At 40.9% G+C, this 23,920-nt stretch overlaps 1 protein-coding gene across 4 annotated transcripts in view; it reads left to right on the forward strand.

The window, feature by feature from the left end:
- Positions 1 to 23,537, forward strand: part of LOC127865193 (transducin beta-like protein 2) — a 78,693-nt gene extending 55,156 nt beyond the window's left edge. For 3 of the 4 annotated variants that reach the window (XM_052405173.1, XM_052405172.1, XM_052405170.1), the window contains 2 exons: positions 7,257 to 7,353; positions 21,736 to 23,537. In XM_052405173.1, coding sequence (XP_052261133.1) covers positions 7,257 to 7,353; positions 21,736 to 21,796 — 158 coding nt within the window. In that variant the 3' untranslated portion in view covers positions 21,797 to 23,537. Of the gene's footprint in view, positions 1 to 7,256; positions 7,354 to 13,267; positions 13,362 to 21,735 lie in introns of all 4 variants that reach the window. The other variant, XM_052405171.1, reaches the window with a different exon arrangement.
- Positions 23,538 to 23,920: the final 383 nt, after the last annotated feature.

Consider the following 23,920-nt stretch of genomic DNA (forward strand, 5'->3'; position numbering starts at 1 on the left):
AAAAGAGAGGTTCAGTATCAATTTGAAGTGAATCGGTGTAGAAATGAAGTAATTATAGTAAAAGGCAATTTTGGGTGGGTGTGGTCTATGTGGGCGGGGCGCCCCAGGGTTGGTAATGGGGCCATGCATAGTTGAGATTGACTGTATTGTCATAAGAGAAGTTCAATATCAATTTGAAGTGAATCGGTGTAGAAATGAAGAAATTATAGTAAAGGCAATTTTGGGTGGGTGTGGTCTATGTGGGCGGGGCCCCAGGGTTGGTTATGGGGCCATGCATAGTTGAGATTGACCCTAATGTCATAAGAGAAGTTCAGTATCAATTTGAAGTGAATCCGTGTAGAAATGAAAAAATTATAGTAAATGGAATTTTTTGGTGGGTGTGGCCTATGTGGGCGGGCGCCCCAGGGTTGGGATTGGGGCCATGCATAGTTGAGATTGACCCTAATGTCATAACAAAAGTTCAGTATCAATTTGAAGTGAATCCGTGTAGAAGTGAAAAAATTATAGTAAATGGAAATTTTTGGTGGGTGTGGCCTATGTGGGCGGGGCGCCCCAGGGTTGGGAATGGGGCCATGCATGGTTGAGATTGACCGTATTGTCATAAGAGAGGTCCAGTATCAATTTGAAGTGAATCGGTGTAGAAATAAAGAAGTAAATGTAAAATAACCTAAAAAAATGAGTGATAATTTCTGACGCGGCCCCACCCCAACCGCTATAACTTTTGACCCAGGGGTCAGATCAAAATTCCAAATAGTGCAGGGTCGCACATATGCTCATAGCTACCATGTGTGTAAGTTTCAAGGTTCTAGTGCTTTTAGTGTAGGAGGAGATAGTGGCCAGGACGGACGGACAGACAGACAGACAGACGGACGGACGGCGGAGATACCCCAATGGTATGCCATAGTATGTCTTTAGGGTTATCTAAAGAATGCTCCCACTTAAGGGATCAATACATGCAGAGACCTCCCAGTGACTAAGCCAGTTAGCAGACACCCCATCCACTATACCGCAGACACCGAACCAGCTATAAATTCCTGTGGCTAGAAAACAAAAAAAATTATAAGATGCTAGATCTTTAAGCTTGGAACATGTAACTCGTTTTAAGATTGATTTTTTTTTATGCATTACTTTATTATTGCAACAATTATAATATTTTGAACACAATCATGTCCATATATTTATTAAAAATGCATGGTTATCAAAAAAACTCTAAAAGCTTTTGCCCGTAAATTAGGTAGCACCTATGATCATATTAACAATTGTCAATTTGCCTAAATATATTTTGCAATGGCATACATGCCAGATGTCCCGATCTTGGCGGGACAGTCCTGCTTTTGGGGTGTTTGTCCCGGTGTCCCGATGTAAAACTATTTGTCCCGACATTCAAACAAAACGATATACGCTCTTTAAGTTCACAATAAAATTCCCTATTCAAGCTACATCTGGCTTTAATTACCATCGCTAATCCCTTTATTGCCCCCTATTAACAAACCATATCTACTAGTCGAGTGATCCAGTGTTGTTTTTGACACATTATCAGCGATATATCGGCAAATTATTGATTTTATCGGGCATTCACACCAGGGTATTTTTATGATAAGGGTCATTAATTGCTAGGGATAGATGCATCGTAGTGCATTAAGCAGATTGCTTTTGTATTTCATGGCCCAAATCAAGTCCAAAGATACTATTATTACGCGGTACTCAGTGTATTATATGTCAAACAAATCGAGCGCTGACTGATACCAGAGACATAAATTTACTTTCGTTTTTGGCTGATTTTCAGAAAATAATTTGTACATATTGCATCAATCTAAATTTAGAGTGAATGGATGTTTGGTTGAATAAAAACAGTGCTCGATGTGCGCACATCCCGTTGAACGTTGCCTTAGTCACAAATGGGTTCATCTGCATAGTGCACATGTTTGTTTACTTCCAGAAAATGAAGAACGTCTGTGTACATGCAATTCTAAACACATATTCATCAATATTTGCCAGACATTATGAGGTTTTGTAAGTAATTAGCTGATTACTGACTTCAGTAAAGGTGGCATGATTGATCGTTTTAGGTGTCCTGCTTTTTGGTCAAATGTCCCAACATTTTTAATGGACTGTCCCGATTGGGACCCGAAAATTACTGGCATGTATGTGCAATGGGCATAGTGGTTCTCAACCTCTGTTGTTAAGGCCTGTTTATACTCATTGTCTTTATTCAGGCGTTTAAGTTTGCAATAGTTGATAAAACAACAGTGATCGGGTGTAATGGCAGTGTCCAGCTTGATTGATTTTATCAAGCAATTGTAGTCAACACAATGGCACAATAGAATGTTAAGTGCTAAACAAACACACTGCAGAGTAGGTGCTAATTGCTCGCGTGCCTGTTCATAAATACACTGCACCCTGATGGTCTACAACTCTAATTGCTTTTGATCCCCAGGGGGGGCATCACGGGGTGGTAATTGCCGATAATTTGCGATAAGATAAGCGGATTAGCTAATACAGTGAAATGAAGTAAAACAAAACTAACGATTTAAGCATTTATTGCGTTCAACCAAAAATTGTGTTTTCTGCAAGAATAACCGAATATTAATTTTGTAACCGGTTAATCTCCTTAAGAAACGGATAACCGGTTAACTGAATAACTGTTGCCATCCCTAGTGAAAACCATTGAACAAATGTTGGAATCCATGACTGTACTTCTTTTTTTCTTGAAGAATCATAATGCACCAAAAAAATGTCATAAATAAATGTAAACAAAATGACGTACAGAAAAGGATACACTCCCTAAATCCTCCCACCCCCCTGCGAACGGCCTTGGTGCGTCTTAAATACATCCTGTGGAAAGCACTGCACGCCTGTATCCTGCATTTGTGTCTACGTGAAGCGTCCAGGTCTCGCAGCCATAGAGTAGGGTTGAGACTACCAGGGACTTGTCGAGTCTTTACTATTTAGGGAAGCTGATGGAACTGCTTGTCCACAACCTGCTCTGTCTGGCCAGGGCTGCGGTCACCATGGCAATTCTTATTCGGACCTCAGCGGTTCTGGTACCTTCCTTGGACAGGCTTGCGCTCAAGTGCTTGAAGCTGGTAACTTCTTGTTGCTTCTCACCTTTCATGGTGATGTCTGTACTGGTATTGGTCATGCTGTTCTCTATGATGTTACATATTACATACGAGTCATTAAATATCAGTAGCAGGTATTTTAAATCACAGGAAATCATACTATATGGCTTGCCTTTGATATTTTATTACATAATTATTTCATATGCAGTCCATATTATATCACAATCAAGACATACATTTTCACATACAATACATATAATATTACATCAAAGACAATATCTCAATCAAGATTTAATATCTCAATCAAGACAACTAATACCATATGCATGACATACATACTCAAGCAAAACACATATGATCACAAGCAAAACAAATAATATTACATACAAAACATTATATCATATGCAAGTCATATAATATCACAGACAGATCATATGATATAACCTGAAAGTAATATGATACCTTATTGGCAGTGACATTTAATCATGAAAAAGTCACATAGTATGTAACACATGTTCAATTCCATGCTTCATTTTAATAACAATGTATAATATAAACATGATTACTTGTGAAAATTAATATATCGTATTGGTTGGCATAAATGCTCACCATTGGATAGCAAGTTTAGTTAATTTTAACACCTGGTTCCCAATGTCACACAAATATCAAATTTTTACATAAAATAACATGCCATCTTTTCTCAGCCAAAAGTTTGCCATATATTAATGGATTCTGAAATAACAGGAATGTAAACCAGCAAAAATATAAACCAATATAAGTGTCAATGTAAGGACAATCTTCCTACCTTAAGGTAGCGCACCCATAATGGGCATCTTTCCAAATATAATCAAATGTATTATTTTCTTAATCATCATCATTTCACTGAACTACATGCAAACTTTTAGGTAGGCTCCCCATGCTCTTTAAAAAAATATACTGATTTTTTCAAAACCACCCCCATGCTGGGCTTTTGTCCAGTTTTTTTGACACCTGGGGTATATGAAAATTCCATAATTCATCCAGATTTCCTAATATGGGCATGCAGTTGGTGTGTACAGATGCAGTAAAGGTGTTTAAAGTTTAAACAAGATGAAATAAGTATTCTTTTACAGACATTTATTTTTAACTCATTTTTTGAAACAAAATTATGAGCTATTGTCATCACCTTGGCGTCGGCGGCCGGTTAAGTTTTGTGTTTAGGTCCACTTTTCTCATAAAGTATCAAAGCTATTGCATTCAAACTTGGAACACTTACTTACTATCATGAGGGGTCTGGGCAGGCAAAGTTAGATAACTCTGGCGTGTATTTTGACAGAATTATGTGCCCTTTTTATACTTAGAAAATTGAAAATTTGGTTAAGTTTTGTGTTTAGGTCCACTTTTCTAATTAAGCATCAAAGCTATTGCATTCTTACTTGGTACACTTACTTACTATCATGAGGGGACTGGGCAGGCAAAGTTAGATAACTCTGGCGTGCATTTTGACAGAATTATGTGCCCTTTTATACTTAGAAAATTGAAAATTTGGTTAAGTTTTGTGTTTAGGTCCACTTTATTCCTAAAGTATCAAAGCTATTGCTTTCATACTTGCGACACTTACTTACTATCATAAGGGGACTGTGCAGGCAAAGTTATGTAACTCTGACTGGCATTTTGACAGAATTATGGCCCCTTTATACTTAGAAAATTGGGGTGTACGGAACAAGTTGCATAAATCTGGTTCTCATTTTGAAGGAATTATGGCCATTTTTTGACTTAGTAACTTTGAATATATGGTTAAATTTTGTGTTTTCATCCACTTTACTTCTAAAGTATCAAGGCTATTGATTTTAAACTTCAAATACTTTCATGCTATCATGAGGATACTGTACCTGGCAAGTTGAATTTTACCTTGACCTTTGAATGACCTTGACTCTCAAGGTCAAATAATTAAATTTTGCAAAAAATGCCATGACTTCGTTATTTATGATCAGCTTTGATTGATACTTTGACAAAACAACTCATACATGACATACTACAATCAGGGGTGTGATTTTTCCACGGATCTGCGGATTTCCGCGGATCGGTTTGTCCCGGAGGTCACTTCTGAGATTCGCGTAAATTCGTTTAAAAAAATGTGGGGGAGAGGGGCTACAACCGATTCCGCGGACGTATTTCATAAGCGGTCCGAAATATCTGCGGCCTGCGAAATCTCTCTGCATTTTACACTGGTAGATTCTGCCTAAGCATTTTTAAAACGAGCGATATAATTGGCTGTCGTTTCCCAATCTTCCAATTAAAATCGTTTTTTAAAATGTGCTCAGCTGATTTGTTTGCAAATGGCGCCGTTGTGAAGAGAAAATTAAGATTATTGAAATGACAAATAGCAATCGAATAAACGACGGACATCACCTAGTCTGATAGGAATAATGAAATGTGTTTATAAAAATAAAGAATACGTTTTAGATGCAAGCAACACATATTTTGTTAAGAAATGTACCCACTGAATTTGTGTCACGGAAACCAGTGTTTGCAAATTGGAGTTCAGTCTACTCCCGAAGTAAAACAATTTAGAAGAATATCGTTCGAACATGGAAATAGACAAACATGATTTGATTGGGTCTGTGTATAATCAGATTCATATGCATATTCTGCTTTATTATGTTTGTCACGCTGTTCAGTTAACTGAAATAGCGTTGAACTGAGTGAAGATGTGAAATGTAAGATATTGAAAGGTAAACAAATTAAATATATTAATTTAACTCAGTTAATACATCATTAACACAAGAAGAACACTCAAGTGTGTTTGTTTATATTTAGTCCATTAACTGTAATTCAATACATTGAAAAACTGCTGCTATTGATCACAAATAATACTTACTTAACTGTTTACTTTGCATCCTCAGTATGTTAAATGTGAAGTTTAACAGTTTTTTATAAAGAAATATTGTTATGAAGTTCAAGAAGCTGTTTATTTTAATGTCTTTTCAGGTTTGTCATTGCGTTATGCGCGCCATTCGCGTAGTCAAAATTAGTCGACAGAATTTTCCTCCCCTCTGACTTTGCCTCAATCACACCCCTGACAATAGACTTCACCCAAACCATCCCCCATGCCCCCCCCCCCCCCAAATTTTTTATTTTTTTTTCATTTTTTTTCTAAAGATCTATTTATAAATGACCACACTATACCCACCACTCCCCCCCGACCACACCCAACCAACCCCCCCCCCCCCCAATGTTTTTTTGTTTTTTTTTTTAAATGGTTAAAAAAACAAAAATATTTATTTTTATTATTTTATTTTTGAAAGACCGTCCAATTATCCCACCCAAGAATCCCCCCCCCCCCCCAAAAAAAAAAATTCATTAATTTGTTTTTGCATTATTTATTTTTTCTTATTTTTGGAAGGTAATGTCATAAATGACCACACCCCCACACTATACACCCCTCTCCACCCCACCCATCCATCTTTTTTTATTGAAGTTCCCTTCACCTTTAAAAAGAAAAATAGATGAGCGGTCTGCACCCGCAAGGCTGTGCTCTTGTTATATCTTGTTATCTTTGGAAGAGCGACATCATGAAATGTAAGTGGTTTCATGCAGCAAAGTAGAAATTGGGTTGGATAAAAACAAAGTGTCATAAAATTCAAAATAGTTTCATTTTAGTAACATTTTGAACTTAGTTTTTAATGATAAACTATATACAGCAAAAATACCAAGAAATAGACAGATTTACCATTTGTTTTTTTGAAATAAAAATGAAAAATGCAGCATGCAGCATGCATGATTCGTATTTTCAGCAGTAAATCACCCAATTTAGCCATAACGTTGTTTTAATTTTAAAAATTGAAGAATGTGCATAAAAATTGCAACATGTTTAACAATAAACATAGCTTATATGCTATATTAAATCAAAGTACGTTAGAAAAGAAATTACGTCAAAGTTCAAGGTCAATCTTAGAGTTTGGACTTGGTGAGCTTCCAAGTCTTGTTTTATTAGTATTAAAAATCTCTTAATATTCTTAATCTCCTAATCTATTCCTACCTCACATTAATTCTGGAGCATTTGTAGCAAACATAGTGTTTTTTCTATGTTAGTTTTGTTGATCGCTGTACTGATCTTTCTTAAATATAAATAAAATCTAGCCCTATGTAACTATGAAATCAACCTGTTTATGTTAGTAATGGGGTGCATATACTGAATTCTTCTGTCTTCAGGCTATAAAGCAACCATAGAAGAGCTGGTTGAGCTGGAGAAGAAAGCAAATGGCCAGGCAATGAAGGAACGGATCAGATCTCAAATTACTGATGCCAGGTGGGCAGATACTAAGATTATTGCTTGATTTTCAGTTTGATTTTGAAAAAGATTTAGCAGTGTAATGAACCTTATCACAAAATCATAGTTATGCTTCATAATTGACATGTAAAAAAATTAATCAGTTAATTTGAATTTCTGTGTTGATCCAGATTGGTACAAGGTACATTATTTTGACTTATTATACCCCGCCATAGGCGGAGGGATATTATTTTGGCATAGTCCGTCCATCTTTTAGTCCGTCAGTCCATCTGCCCGGAGCCATTTCTTGGACATGCTTTGGCGGATTTCATTGAAACTTGGTATGAGTTTATATATGGATAAGAGGATGATGCATGTCAAATGGCATTTTACACCATCTGTTAATAACATAGTTATGGCCCTTTGTATGTTGAAAAAATGCTTGTTTGTGTGTCCAGAGCCATATCTTAGAAGTGCTTTGGCGGATTTCATTGAAATTTGGTATGAATGTCCAGAAGCATATTTGCGGGGGATATCAATTCAACGCATTTGCTTGTTTACAACAAATTTTAACCGCATACCCATGCAATATTAATCAGCAAGTGATGTTCACCATTTTTAAAACCTCCAGAAAATGTTTACTTGTCAGCATTTTGTTTAGATTCCTTAATGAAGTTGACTCCAAGAAATTAATGATGACATTAACTCCATGATATACTAGATCATCTACACTTGTAGATATTCTGTTCACATTGTAATTGCATCTGAACATTTTTATGCCCCCGGTAGGGTGGCAAATAGCAGTTGAACTGTCTGTCCGTCCGTCTGTCTGTCCGTCCATCCAAACGCTTTAACATTGGCCATAACATTTGCAATATTGAAGATAGCAACTTGATATTTGGAATGCATGTGTACATCATGGAGCTGCCCATTTTGATTTGTGAAAGGTCAAGGTCATCCTTCAAGGTAAAAGGTAATAAAAAAACAACAAGGGAAGTAACAAGCTTTAAAGGGAGATAATTTCTATTTTATTTCATTTGGCAGGTACAGGTCAATTTCACAAGGGAAGTCAAATATTTTAAAGGGATTTAATAAACAAAAAATTATTTCAAAGCAGCGCTGTAGGGGGCATTGTATTTCTGACAAACACATCTCTTGTTTATAAATGATTTCATTAACAATTTTTGGTCAGTTTCTATCAATGTTGTTTATGTTGATTTGCTCCGCTTTGAAAAAGACAGCGTACGGCAGTCACTCTATCTGTCTCTCTGCCTCTGTCAACACCAGCATACAGCAGTCACACTTTCTGTCTCTCTGCCTTGGTCAAAACCAGCATACAGCAGTCACACTATCTGTCTCTCTGTCAAAACCAGCATACAGCAGTCACACTATCTGTCTCCCTGCCTCTGTCAAAGCCAGCATACAGCAATCACACTATCTGTCTCTCTGCCATTGTCAAAACCAGCATACAGCAGTCACACTATCTGTCTCTCTGCCTCGGTCAAAGCCAGCATACAGCATTCACACTATCTGTCTCTCTGCCTCGGTCAAAGCCAGCATACAGCAGTCACACTATCTGTCTCCCTACCTCTGTCAAAGCCAGCATACAACAGTCACACTATCTGTCTCTCTGCCTCTGTCAAAACCAGCATACAGCAGTCACACTATCATTCTGTCTCCCTGCCTCTGTCAAAACCAGCATACAGCAGTCACACTATATGTCACTCTGCCTCTGTCTAAGCCAGTATACAGCAGTCACACTATCTGTCTGTCTACCTCTTTCAAACCCAGCATACAGCAGTCACACTATCTGTCTCTCTGCCTCGGTCAAAGCCAGCATACATCAGTCACACTATCTGTCTCTCTACCTCCGTCTAAGCCAGCATACAGCAGTCACACTATCTGTCTGTCTACCTCTTTCTAACCCAGCATACAGCAGTCACACTATCTGTATCTCTGCCTCGGTCAAAGCCAGCATACAGCAGTCACACTATCTGTCTCTCTGCCTCTGTCAAAACCACCATACAGCAGTCACACTATCTGTATCTCTACCTCTGTCAAAACCAGCATACAGCACTATCTGTCTCCCTGCCTCCGTCTAAGCCAGCATACAGCAGTCACACTATATGCCTCCCTGCCTCCTTCTAAGCCAGCATACAGCAGTCACACTATCTGTCTCTCTACCTCTTTCAAAGCCAGCAAACAGCAGTCACATTATCTGTCTCTCTGCCTCGGTCAAGGCCAGCATACAGCAGTCACACTATTTGTCTCTCTGCCTCGGTCAAAGCCTGCATACAGCAGTCACACCATATGTCTCCCTGCCTCCGTTAAAGCCAGCATACAGCATTCACACTTTCTGTCTCTCTGCCTCTGTCAAAACCAGCATACAGCAGTCACACTATCCGTCTCCCTGCCTCTGTCTAAGCCAGCATACAGCAGTCACACTATCTGTCTGTCTGCCTACATCAACACCAGCATACAGCAGTCACACTATCTGTCTGTCTGCCTACATCAACACCAGCATACAGCAGTCACACCATCTGTCTTCCTGCCTCCGTTAAAGCCAGCATACAGCATTCACACTTTCTGTCTCTCTGCCTCTGTCAAAGCCAGCATACAGCAGTCACACTATCTGTCTCCCTGCCTCTGTCAAAGCCAGCATACAGAAGTCACACTATCTGTCTGTCTGCTTACAGCAACACCAGCATACAGCAGTCACACTATCTGTTTCCCTGCCTCCATCAAAGCCAGCATACAGTAGTCACACTATCTGTCTGTCTGCCTACATCAACACCAGCATACAGCAGTCACACTATCTGTCTCTCTGCAACGGTCAAAGCCAGCATACAGCAGTCACACTTTCTGGGTCCTCTGACTCGGTCAAAGCCAGCATACAGCAGTCACACTATCTGTCTCTCTGCCTCAGTCAAAGCCAGCATACAGCAGTCACACTATCTGTCTCCCTGCCTCCATCAAAGCCTGCATACAGCAGTCACACCATCTGTCTCCCTGCCTCCGTTAAAGCCAGCATACAGCAGTCACACTATCTGTCTCTCTGCCTCTGTCAAAGCCAGCATACAGCAGTCGCACTATCTGTCTCCCTGCCTCTGTCAAAGACAGCATACAGCAGTCACACTGTCTCTCTGCCTCCGTCAAAGCCAGCATACAGCATTCACACTATATGTCTCCCTGCCTCCGTCAAAGCCAGCATACAGCAGTCACAATATCTGTCTCCCTGCCTCCGTCTAAGCCAGCATACAGCAGTCACACTATCTGTCTCTCTGCCTCTATCAAAGCCAGCATACAGCAGTCACACTATCTGTCTCTCTGCCTTGGTCAAAGCCAGCATACAGCAGTTACACCATCTGTCTCCCTGCCTCCGTCAAATGCAGCATACAGCAGTCACACTTTCTGTCTCTCTGCCTCTGTCAAAACCAGCATACAGCAGTCACACTATCTGTCTCTTTGCCTCTGTCAAAGCCAGCATACAGCAGTCACACTATCTGTCTCTCTGCCTCCGTCAAGGCCAGCATACAGCAGTCACACTTTCTGTCTCTCTGCCTCTGTTAAAGCCAGCATACAGCAGTTACACCATCTGTTTCCCTGCCTCCGTCAAAGCCAGTATGCAGTCACACTATCTGTCTCTCTTCCTTCGTCAAAACCAGCATACAGCAGTCACACTATCTATCTCTCTTCCTCCATCAAAGCCAGCATACAGCAGTCACACTTTCTGTCTCTCTTCCTCCATCAAAACCAGCATACAGCAGTCACACTATCTGTCTTCCTGACTCCGTCAAAGCCAGCATACAGAAGTCACACTATCTGTATCTCTACCTCTGTCAAAAGCAGCATACAGCAGTCACACTATCTGTCTCCCTGCCTCCATCAAAGCCAGCATACAGCAGTCACACTATCTGTATCTCTACCTCTTTCAAACCAGCATACAGCAGTCGCACTATCTGTATCTCTGCCGCGGTCAAAGCCAGCATACAGAAGTCACACAATCTGTCTCTCTACCTCGGTCAAAGCCAGCATACAGCAGTCACACTATCTGTCTCTCTGCCTCGGTCAAAGCCAGCATACAGCAGTCACACTAGCATACAGCAGTCACACTATCTGTAGCTCTACCTCTTTCAAAGCCAGCATACAGCAGTCACACTATCTGTCTCTCGGCCTCTGTCAACGCCAGCATACAGCAGTCACACTATCTGTCTTCCTGCCTCCGTCAAAGCCAGCATACAGCAGTCACACTATGTGTATCTCTACCTCCGTCAAAAGCAGCATACAGCAATCACACTATCTGTCTCTCTACCTCGGTCAAAGCCAGCATACAGCAGTCACACTATCTGTCTCTCTGCCTCCATCAAAGCCAGCATACAGAAGTCACACTATCTGTCTCTTTGCCTCCGTCAAAACCAGCATGCAGCAGTCACACTATCTGTATCTCTACCACTTTCAAAGCCAGCATACAGCAGTCACACTATCTGTCTCTCGGCCTCGGTCAAAGCCAGCATACAGCAGTCACACTATCTGTCTCTCTGCCCCGTTAAAGCCAGCATACAGCAGTCACACTATCTGTATCTCTACCTCTTTCAAAGCCAGCATACAGCAGTCACACTATCTGTCTCTCGGCCTCGGTCAAAACCAGCATAAAGCAGTCACATTATGTGTCTCTCTTCCTCCGTCAAAGCCAGCATACAGCAGTCACACTATCTGTATCTCTACCTCTGTCAAAGCCAGCATACAGCAGTCACACTATCTATCTCTCTTCCTCTGTCAAAACCAGCATACAGCAGTCAAACTATGTGTCTCTCTTCCTCCGTCAAAGCCAGCATACAGCAGTCACACTTTCTGTCTCTCTTCCTCGGTCAAAGCCAGCATACAGCAGTCTCACTATCTGTCTCTCTGCCTCTGTCAAAGCCAGCATACAGCAGTCACACTATCTGTCTCTCTGCCTCGGTCAAAGCCAGCATACAGCAGTTACACTATCTGTCTCTCTGCCTCGGTCAAAACCAGCATACAACAGTCAAGCTATCTGTCTCCCTGCCTCTGTCAAAGCCAGCATACAGCAGTCACACTATCTGCCTCTCTGCCTCGGTCAAAGCTAGCATACAGAAGTCACACTATCTGTCTCCCTGCCTCCATCAATACCAGCATACAGCAGTCACACTTTCTGTCACTTTGCCTCTGTCAAAGCCAGCATACAGCAGTCACACTTTCTGTCTCTATGTCTCTGTCAAAGCCAGCATACAGCTGTCACACTGTCTGTCTCTGCCTCCTTCAAAGCCAGCATACAGCAGTCACACTTTCTGTCTCTCTGTCTTGGTCTAAGCCAACATTCAGCACAGGGGTTGACAAAATTGTTTTCAGCAACTTGCCCTACAGGGCGAGTAGCTAAGAATTTTCACTTGCCCTGCTGAAATATGTAATTGCCCTGCAATTTATTCAAAAACTACAATAAATCATAACTAATATGTTTTATTGTCACTTTCTATTGGTTTTTATATGGAACTGTTAACTCACGAGCTTCAATAAAGCTTATAAACTGTTTTAACACACTTTTCACTTGTTTGTTTTTCATTTTGTCCTCATTGTCACAATCATTATGATTACACTTTAGGAGCATTGGAGAGTCCAAAAGGCATTTTGTTAAACTCAAACAAGCCTCTGTGTGTACAAATGGCAGTTTTCTCTTTGTCATTTTTGTCCATTAAAACTTGCAAATAGCCACTCTTTCAATCTAAAGAAGTGATGAATTTAGACGAATTTTTTAGCAGAATTAAAAGACTTTATACCGTACTGTAAAAGATACATTCATGGAAAATACCGGTATCAATGCGTAACGGGAACAGGACTTATTTGATCGCAGTGGGGAGAAATTAACATCCGGTTAATTTTAAATCGCCGATTAGACGTTTTGTTTGGTAAAGATGTGTTAAAACTTGAAATTTAGATCTTTTCGGCCAGAAATGCCACTACCCTGCAGGACGAGCGCTGCCTGAATATTCACTCGTCCGGAGCCGATTACTACTCGTAATTACGAGCAGGCGAGTGGATTTGTCGAACCCTGCAGCGGTCGCACTATCTGTCTCTCTTCCTCCATCAAAGCCAGCATACAGCAGTCACACTTTCTGTCTCTCTTCCTCCATCAAAACCAGCATACAGCAGTCACACTATCTGTCTTCCTGACTCCGTCAAAGCCAGCATACAGAAGTCACACTATCTGTATCTCTACCTCTGTCAAAAGCAGCATACAGCAGTCACACTATCTGTCTCCCTGCCTCCATCAAAGCCAGCATACAGCAGTCACACTATCTGTATCTCTACCTCTTTCAAACCAGCATACAGCAGTCGCACTATCTGTATCTCTGCCGCGGTCAAAGCCAGCATACAGAAGTCACACAATCTGTCTCTCTACCTCGGTCAAAGCCAGCATACAGCAGTCACACTATCTGTCTCTCTGCCTCGGTCAAAGCCAGCATACAGCAGTCACACTAGCATACAGCAGTCACACTATCTGTAGCTCTACCTCTTTCAAAGCCAGCATACAGCAGTCACACTATCTGTCTCTCGGCCTCTGTCAACGCCAGCATACAGCAGTCACACTATCTGTCTTCCTGCCTCCGTCAAAGCCAGCATACAGCAGTCACACTATCTGTATCTCTACCTCCGTCAAAAGCAGCATACAGCAATCACACTATCTGTCTCTCTACCTCGGTCAAAGCCAGCATACAGCAGTCACACTATCTGTCTCTCTGCCTCCATCAAAGCCAGCATACAGAAGTCACACTATCTGTCTCTTTGCCTCCGTCAAAACCAGCATGCAGCAGTCACACTATCTGTATCTCTACCACTTTCAAAGCCAGCATACAGCAGTCACACTATCTGTCTCTTGGCCTCGGTCAAAGCCAGCATACAGCAGTCGCACTATCTGTCTCTCTGCCCCGTTAAAGCCAGCATACAGCAGTCACACTATCTGTATCTCTACCTCTTTCAAAGCCAGCATACAGCAGTCACACTATCTGTCTCTCGGCCTCGGTCAAAACCAGCATAAAGCAGTCACACTATGTGTCTCTCTTCCTCCGTCAAAGCCAGCATACAGCAGTCACACTATCTGTATCTCTACCTCTGTCAAAGCAAGCATACAGCAGTCACACTATCTATCTCTCTTCCTCTGTCAAAACCAGCATACAGCAGTCAAACTATGTGTCTCTCTTCCTCCGTCAAAGCCAGCATACAGCAGTCACACTTTCTGTCTCTCTTCCTGGGTCAAAGCCAGCATACAGCAGTCACACTATCTGTCTCTCTGCCTCCGTCAAAGCCAGCATACAGCAGTCACACTATCTGTCTCTCTGCCTCGGTCAAAGCCAGCATACAGCAGTTACACTATCTGTCTCTCTGCCTCGGTCAAAACCAGCATACAACAGTCAAGCTATCTGTCTCCCTGCCTCTGTCAAAGCCAGCATACAGCAGTCACACTATCTGCCTCTCTGCCTCGGTCAAAGCTAGCATACAGAAGTCACACTTTCTGTCTCCCTGCCTCCATCAATACCAGCATACAGCAGTCACACTTTCTGTCTCTTTGCCTCTGTCAAAGCCAGCATACAGCAGTCACACTTTCTGTCTCTATGTCTCTGTCAAAGCCAGCATACAGCTGTCACACTGTCTGTCTCTGCCTCCTTCAAAGCCAGCATACAGCAGTCACACTTTCTGTCTCTCTGTCTTGGTCTAAGCCAACATTCAGCACAGGGGTTGACAAAATTGTTTTCAGCAACTTGCCCTACAGGGCGAGTAGCTAAGAATTTTCACTTGCCCTGCTGAAATATGTAATTGCCCTGCAATTTATTCAAAAACTACAATAAATCATAACTAATATGTTTTATTGTCACTTTCTATTGGTTTTTATATGGAACTGTTAACTCACGAGCTTCAATAAAGCTTATTAACTGTTTTAACACACTTTTCACTTGTTTGTTTTTCATTTTGTCCTCATTGTCACAATCATTATGATTACACTTTAGGAGCATTGGAGAGTCCAAAAGGCATTTTGTTAAACTCAAACAAGCCTTTGTGTGTACAAATGGCAGTTTTCTCTTTGTCATTTTTGTCCATTAAAACTTGCAAATAGCCACTCTTTAAATCTAAAGAAGTGATGAATTTAGACGAATTTTTTAGCAGAATTAAAAGACTTTATACCGTACTGTAAAAGATACATTCATGGAAAATACCGGTATCAACGCCTAACGGGAACAGGACTTATTTGATCGCAGTGGGGAGAAATTAACATCCGGTTAATTTTAAATCGCCGATTAGACGTTTTGTTTGGTAAAGATGTGTTAAAACTTGAAATTTAGATCTTTTCGGCCAAAAATGCCACTACCCTGCAGGACGAGCGCTGCCTGAATATTCACTCGTCCGGAGCCGATTACTACTCGTAATTACGAGCAGGCGAGTGGATTTGTCGAACCCTGCAGCGGTCGCACTATCTGTCTCTCTTCCTCCATCAAAGCCAACATTCAGCAGTCACACTATCTGTCTCTCTTTTTCCATCAAAACCAACATACAGCAGTCACACTATATGTCTCCCTGCCTCTGTCTAAGCCAGCATACAGCAGTCACACTATCTGTCTCTCTGCCTCGGTCAAAGCCAGCATACAGCAGTCACACTATCTGTCTCACTGCCTCAGCAAAGCCAGCATACAGCAGTCACACTGTCTGTCTCTATGTCTCCATAAAAGCCAGTATACATGTATACAGCAGTCACACTTGCTGTCTCTCTGCCTCGGTCAAAGCCAGCATACAGCATTCACACTATCTGTATCTCTACCATCGTCAAAGCCAGCATACAGCATTCACACTTTCTGTCTCTCTACCTCCGTCAAAGCCAGCATACAGCAGTCACACTATCTGTCTCTATGTCTCCGTCAAAGCCAGCATACAGAAGTCATACTATCTGTCTCTATGTCTCCGTCAAAGCCAGTATACAGCTGTCACACTTTCTGTCTCTCTGTCTCGGTTAAAACCAGCATACGGCAGTCACACTATCTGTATCTCTACCTCCGTCAAAGCCAGCATACAGCAGTCACACTTTCTGTCTCCCTGCCTCCATCAAAGCCAGTATACAGCAGTCACACTTTCTGTCTCTCTGCCTCAGTCAAAGCCAGCATACAGCAGTCACACTATCTGTCTCTATGTCTCCGTCAAAGCCAGCATACAGAAGTCATACTATCTGTCTCTATGTCTCCGTCAAAGCCAGTATACAGCTGTCACACTTTCTGTCTCTCTGTCTCGGTTAAAACCAGCATACGGCAGTCACACTATCTGTATCTCTACCTCCGTCAAAGCCAGCATACAGCAGTCACACTTTCTGTCTCCCTGCCTCCATCAAAGCCAGTATACAGCAGTCACACTTTCTGTCTCTCTGCCTCAGTCAAAGCCAGCATACAGCAGTCACACTATCTGTCTCTCTGCCTCCATCAAAGCCATTATACAGCAGTCACACTTTCTGTCTCTCTGCCTCGGTCAAAGCCAGCACACAGCAGTCCCACTATCTGTATCTCTACCTCTTTCAAAGCCAGCATACAGCAATCACACTATCTGTCTCTCTGCCTCGGTCAAAACCGGCATACAGCAGTAACACTATCTGTGTCTCTGTCTCAGTCAAAGCCAGCATACAGCAGTCACACTATCTGTATCTCTACCTCCGTCAAAGCCAGCATACAGCTGTCACACTTTCTGTCTCTCTGCCTCCGTTAAAGCCAGCATACAGCAGTCTCACTATCTGTCTCTCTGCCTCTGTCAAAACCAGCATACAGCTGTCACACTTTCTGTCTCTCTGCCTCGGTCAAAGCCAGAATACAGCAGTCACACTATGTGTCTCTCTGCCTCTGTCAAAACCAGCATACAGCAGTCACTCTTTCTGTCTCTCTGCCTCTGTCAAAGCCAGCATACAGCAGTCACACTATCTGTCTCTCTGCCTCCGTCAAAACCAGCATACAGCAGTCACACTGTCTCTCTGTCTTGGTCTTAGCCAACATACAGCAGTCACACTATCTGTCTCTCTGTCTCCGTCAAAGCCAGCATACAGCAGTCACACTATCTGTATCTCTACCTCCGTCAAAGCCAGCATACAGCAGTCACACTTACTGTCTCTCTGCCTCCGTTAAAGCCAGCATACATCAGTCCCACTATCTGTCTCTCTGCCTCCGTCAAAACCAGCATACAGAAGTCACACTATCTGTCTCTCTGTCTTGGTCAAAACCAGCATACAGCAGTCACACTATCTTTCTCTATGTCTCCGTCAAAGCCAGCATACAGCAGCCACACTATCTGTCTCTCTGTCTCCATCAAAACCAGCATACAGCAGTCACACTATCTGTCTCTGCCTCCGTCAAAACAAGCATACAGCAGTCACACTATCTGTCTCTCTGTCTTGGTCAAAACCAGCATACAGCAGTCACACTATCTGTCTCTCTGTTTCCATCAAAGCCAGCATACAGCAGTCACACTATCTGTCTCTGCCTCCGTCAAAACAAGCATACAGCAGTCACACTATCTGTCTCTCTGTCTTGGTCAAAACCAGCATACAGCAGTCACACTATCTGTCTCTCTGTTTCCATCAAAGCCAGCATACAGCAGCAACAATATCTGTCTCCCTGCCTTTGTCAAAACCAGCATACAGCAGTCACACTATCTGTCTCTCTGTCTCCGTCAAAGCCAGCATACAGCAGTCACACTGTCTGTCTCTCTGCCTCTGTCAGAACCAGCATACAGCAGTCACACTATCTGTCTCCCTGCCTCCGTCAAAGCCAGCAAACAGCAACCACACTATCTGTCTCTCTGCCTCTGTCGAAACCAGCATACAGCTGTCACACTATCTGTATCTCTACCTCCGTCAAAACCAGCATACAGCAGTCACACTATCTGTCTCTCTACCTCCTCCAAAGCCAGCATACAGCAGTCACACTATCTGTCTCTCTGCCTCTGTCAAAACCAGCATACAGCAGTCACACTATCTGTCTCCCTGCCTCCGTCAAAGCCAGCAAACAGCAACCACACTATCTGTCTCTCTGCCTCTGTCGAAACCAGCATACAGCTGTCACACTATCTGTATCTCTACCTCCGTCAAAACCAGCATACAGCAGTCACACTATCTGTCTCTCTACCTCCGTCAAAGCCAGCATACAGCAGTCACACTATCTGTCTCTCTGCCTCCGTCAAAGCCAGCATACAGGAGTCACACTTTCTGTCTCTCTGCCTCTGTCAAAACCAGCATACAGCTGTCACACTATCTGTATTTCTACTTCCGTCAAAGCCAGCATACAGCTGTCATACTATGTATCTCTCTGCCTCTTTCAAAACCAGCATACAGCTGTCACACTATCTGTCTCTCTGCCTCCGTCAAAGCCAGCATACAGCTGTTGCATTATTTGTCTCTCTGTATTTGTCCTGCTGTCTGGACGAAAATTCCTGTCTTAGCCATTGTCAATATGGATATTGAATATGAAGGAATCCATGATGTATGGAGACATGTTTTTTTTCACTTAATTAAGATATTTTAATGAAAATTTATGTTTACATACCTTATTTTGATGATTTGCTTGGTATTGAGTAATGGGTGGGACGGGTCAGAATGACTTTTAGAAAGAGAAATTGTTTCAGAATGGTAGCTTGAGAAAAAAATGGGATTTTTATGAAATATCTCATGTAATTATACCCCCACAAATGAAGTTTAGGGGGTTATATAGGAGTGAACTTGTCTGTCGGTCGGTCGGTCTGTCTGTCGGTCCGTATTAAGTGTCCGCTATCTAATTTAAGTAGTTTTCATCCGATCTTCACTTAACTTGGTCAGAAGTTGTATCTACATGATGTCTAGGCCAAGTTCGAACATGGGCCTTGCCAGATCAAAAACTAGGTCACGGGGTCACTTAGTGCGTTTTAAACATTCAGCATGTTGTCCGCTCTCTAATTCAAGTAGTTTTCATCCGATCTTCACCAAACTTGGTCAGAAGTTGTATCTAGATGATGTCTAGGCCAAGTTCGAACATGGGCCTTGCCGGGTCAAAAACTAGGTCACGGGGTCACTGAGTGCGTTTTAAACATTCAGCATGTTGTCCGCTCTCTAATTCAAGTAGTTTTCATCCGATCTTCACCAAACTTGGTCAGAAGTTGTATCTACATGATGTCTAGGCCGAGTTCGAACATGGTCCTTGCCGGGTCAAAAACAAGGAAACGGGGTCACTTAGTGCGTTTTAAAAATTCAGCATGTTGTCCGCTCTTTAATTCAAGTAGTTTTCATCAGATCTTCACCAAACTTGGTCAGAAGTTGTATCTAGATGATCTTAAGGCCAAGTTCAAACATGGGCCTTGCCGGGTCAAAAACTAGGTCACGGGGTCACTTAGTGCATTTTTTAACATGTCCTCTCTCTTATTATGCCCCCCTTCGAAGAAGAGGGGGTATATTGCTTTGCTCATGTCGGTCGGTCGGTCTGTCGGTCCGTCCACCAGGTGGTTGTCAGATGATAACTCAAGAACGCATGGGCCTAGGATCATGGAACTTCATAGGTACATTGATCATGACTAGCAGATGACCCCTTTTGATTTGAGGTCACTAGGTCAAAGGTCAAGGTCACGGTGACCCGAAATAGTAAAATGGTTTCCGGATGATAACTCAAGAACGCCTAGGATCATGAAACTTCATGGGTAGATTGATCGTGACTCGCAGATGACCCGTATTGATTTTGAGGTCACTAGGTCAAAGGTCAAGGTCACGGTGACCCAAAATAGTAAAATGGTTTCCGGATGATAACTCAAGAACGCATACGCCTAGGATCATGAAACTTCATGGGTAGATTGATCATGACTCGCAGATGACCCCTATTGATTTTGAGGTCATTAGGTCAAAGGTCAAGGTCACGGTGACCTGAAATAGTAAAATTGTTTTTGGATGATAACTCAAGAACGCATACGCCTAGGATCATGAAACTTCATAGGTAGATTGATCATGACTCGCAGATGACCCCTATTGATTTTGAGGTCACAAGGTCAAAGGTCAAGGTCACGGTGACCCGAAATAGTAAAATGATTTTCGGATGATAACTCAAGAACGCTTTTGCCTAGGATCATGACACTTCATAGGTACATTGATCGTGACTCGCAGATGACCCCTATTGATTTTCAGGTAACTAGGTCAAAGGTCAAGGTCACAGTGACAAAAAACGTATTCACACAATGGCTGCCACTACAACGGACAGCCCATATGGGGGGCATGCATGTTTTACAAACAGCCCTTGTTCAAGTAGTTTTCATCCAATCTTCACCAAACTTGGTCAGAAGTTTATCTAGATGATTTGAAGGCCAAGTTTGAACATGGGCCATGCCAGATCAAAAACTATGTCACAGGGTCACTTAGTACGTTTTACACATTGAGCATGGTGTCCACTCTCTATTTCAAGTAGTTTAAATCCGATCTTCACCACAATTGGTCAGAAGTTGTAACTAGATGATTTATAGGTCAAGTTCGAACATGGGCCATGCCGGGTCAAAAACTACGTCACGGGGTCACTTAGTGTGTTTTAAACCTCACCATGATGTCCGCTCTCTAATTCAAGTAGTTTTTATCCAATCTTCACCAAAATTGGTCACAAGTTTTATCTAAATGATCTCTAGGACAAGTTTGAACATTGGCCATTCCGAGCCTAAAACTAGGTCACGGGGTCACTTAGTGCGTTTTTTAACATTCAGCATGGTGTCCACTCTCTAATTGAAGTAGTTTACATCCGATCTTCACCAAACTTGGTCAGAAGTTTTATGGAGATGATCTTAAGGCCAAGTTAGAACATGGGCCTTTCTGGGTCAAAAACTAGGTCAAGGGGTCACTAAGTGCGTTTTAAAAATTGAGCATGGTGTCCGCTGTTTTTTGTGAAGACAACATGCAAAATATTATGTGTCAATGCGACATGTGGGGGTATTCGTCACGTCTGTGACAAAGCTCTAGTTACAGTTTATTTAGACCTCAATTTTGGATTTCAAATGGGATAATTGGGATTCGGGTCAAAGTTGCTGTTGGTTAAAAAAGAAGTTGTTTGACACTCAACTACTCAATAATTAATGTTTTATGAAATGAAATTTGTAATTGTATGTCTTATACTGAGATCTTGTTTGCTAATATATATGGAGAAAGTGGGGTCAATCTAAGAGTATCTAAAATGCATATTGTATAAGTTTGTAATCAAAAACTAATTGGATCTTTTGATAAAAGTGCAAACCTTGCTTCCTTTTTTTACCCTTTTTGGTGATTGTTTGGTGTGAGGTAAAAGTCAGGCCATGATGGTCATCATTCCTAAAAATATTGTAGAAATGCATTTATTTTAATATTTGTATAAATTATTGTTCACATCAGTGCAATGTCTTCTGTTTCAGGAATGCATTGCAACGGATCCTTTCTGACGAGGAATCAAATGGCCATGTGAAGGGGAAGTAATTGCAAAGTGAGATGCTGTACTTACCCTGCACAGGGTGGCAGCAGTGGGTCACTGCCTTCATCATTGACACTTTACTGGAACTGAGACATTCTGTATAGTTTATTGCACTATTTTAATTTAATGGCAAACAGGGACCGATCTTTGTTTGCAATATTGTGATTTGTATCAACACTTCCTGATATTTAACTGTTAAGAATAAGTGATCTTATTATGAAAACTACTTAACAAAAACCTACAACTACATGCTTACAACGAAATAATTACAACAAATGTAAATTACTTTTTGTGAGTATCATCAAATAGTTAAGTGAGAGATCAGTAGAAAGTTTTAGTTTCCTTTAATTGTAAATGACCAATATTTTGTTCTAAATACCCACCACCTCTCTCAGCCTTTTTAGTACTGGGTTATGATAATTTGAATTCTTATGATGTCTGTTTGCTTTCTTCTGGAAAGAGAATTCTTTGCAATATAATCATCTATGTTAGGATGATTGTGAATCTTGATGGAAGAAAGATCCCTATGAATTTTGAGATCCAAGGTCAATGTAACGCATTCACAATTCATCAGTTACGCAATATGACAACTTGGCTTTGTGTTGAGGGGCATTTACTTAGGTGATAGACAGAAATGGTTAATTCTAAAATCAAAGCGGAAGAATAGCCCGAGATGTCTCAGGACATCTTATTTGTTCCAGTATTATAGCCTGTATTGTTTGCACTTATTGCCATTGGTGCATTGTAATTAGTTTTGAAAACGTACGTTTTAAGGGGTATTTTTATATAATAAGTAAATGTTAACTGTTTCTTATAAGCCAGATATGAATTGGAATTTTTGTTTATGACAAGGGACAGTGTATATATTATAAATAACATAGTATTTAACATACCACATGTATTATTTGAAGTTGGAATAAAACATGTATATTATAATAAACACAGCTGCTTCGTACATGTATTCGTTGTTTTAAAATCATTAATTTTGCACAGAAATAAGGGTAATAGACACCTGTTTATATTTGTAACTTCATGATGAAAATTGACTGGAACAAAACTTCGTTTATTGATACACTGAATTCACTCCCAAAAATGAAACAGTAGCAGTTGTATATGCCTACAATTATGAATATTTTAGGAAAATATATAAAAACAATATCCATTTTAATGGTAAAAACAAATGAGGATTATAATCAAAGATGTATTATTCTGACTTCAAATAATAAATTGTTAGTTTGTATGTAAGAATACAAGAGCAAATTTATATCAAAGCTTCACTAATTTTTAATTTGGTTCAGTAAGTGTCCTTAAAATACATGTTTGTTGTTAAATTATTGATTAATACATCTGGATCATGATTTACTTATATTTTATGTTATTTATACTTAATTAACACAGCAAAAATGTATTATGTTGTTTATTTAATATTATAAGATGTGGGAACTTTGTCCATTGTTTTATTAAAATGAGTTATATAGACAGAAATCAGAAGCAGACATTTGAACTTTATTTTTGAGCCTGTTTTATCTTGTGTGTGTGTGTGCGTGCGTGTGTGCGTGCGTGCGTGCGTGCGTGCGTGTGTGTGTGTGTGTGTGTTGTAACTTGATAACCAAGCCAATTGTAAAGGTGATTGTTAGCCTTCTGATGGTTGTTAATATGGTACATATTATCATTTTGCTGTCATCATGGGGTGTGATTTCTGTATGGTCTAAATTTAAATCTAGCCTGATTAAAGATACAAACTGATCTTACTTTGTTTTGAACTTAACTTTTCATATTATTTTATAGGCAGTCCATTATAGACGATTTGTTTTAATTCTTCATTCTGTTTTGATGTTGTTTTGCAACACTTTATGAAGTTACCGGTATTAGTTTTAAGATAATTATTTGCTTAATTATAAATGCTGCTCACTAAGTGTTACCTTTCAAAACTGCTAACGGACGAGACTGATAAAAGCACGTGTGTGGGGGGGGGGGGGTCAATATGAAATACTGAAAATATTAATATAAATTTCATCAACTACAATACCATTATTGGCTTAAAAACACAAACCTGTGAAAGTCTCCATCATTTTATGTTAATTCTTGATCGTATTTTAAGCTTAATGACGGAGTATTGATACATTATT

The sequence above is a fragment of the Dreissena polymorpha genome, chromosome 1, assembly GCF_020536995.1.
Source record: "Dreissena polymorpha isolate Duluth1 chromosome 1, UMN_Dpol_1.0, whole genome shotgun sequence".
Classification (NCBI taxonomy): domain Eukaryota; kingdom Metazoa; phylum Mollusca; class Bivalvia; order Myida; family Dreissenidae; genus Dreissena; species Dreissena polymorpha.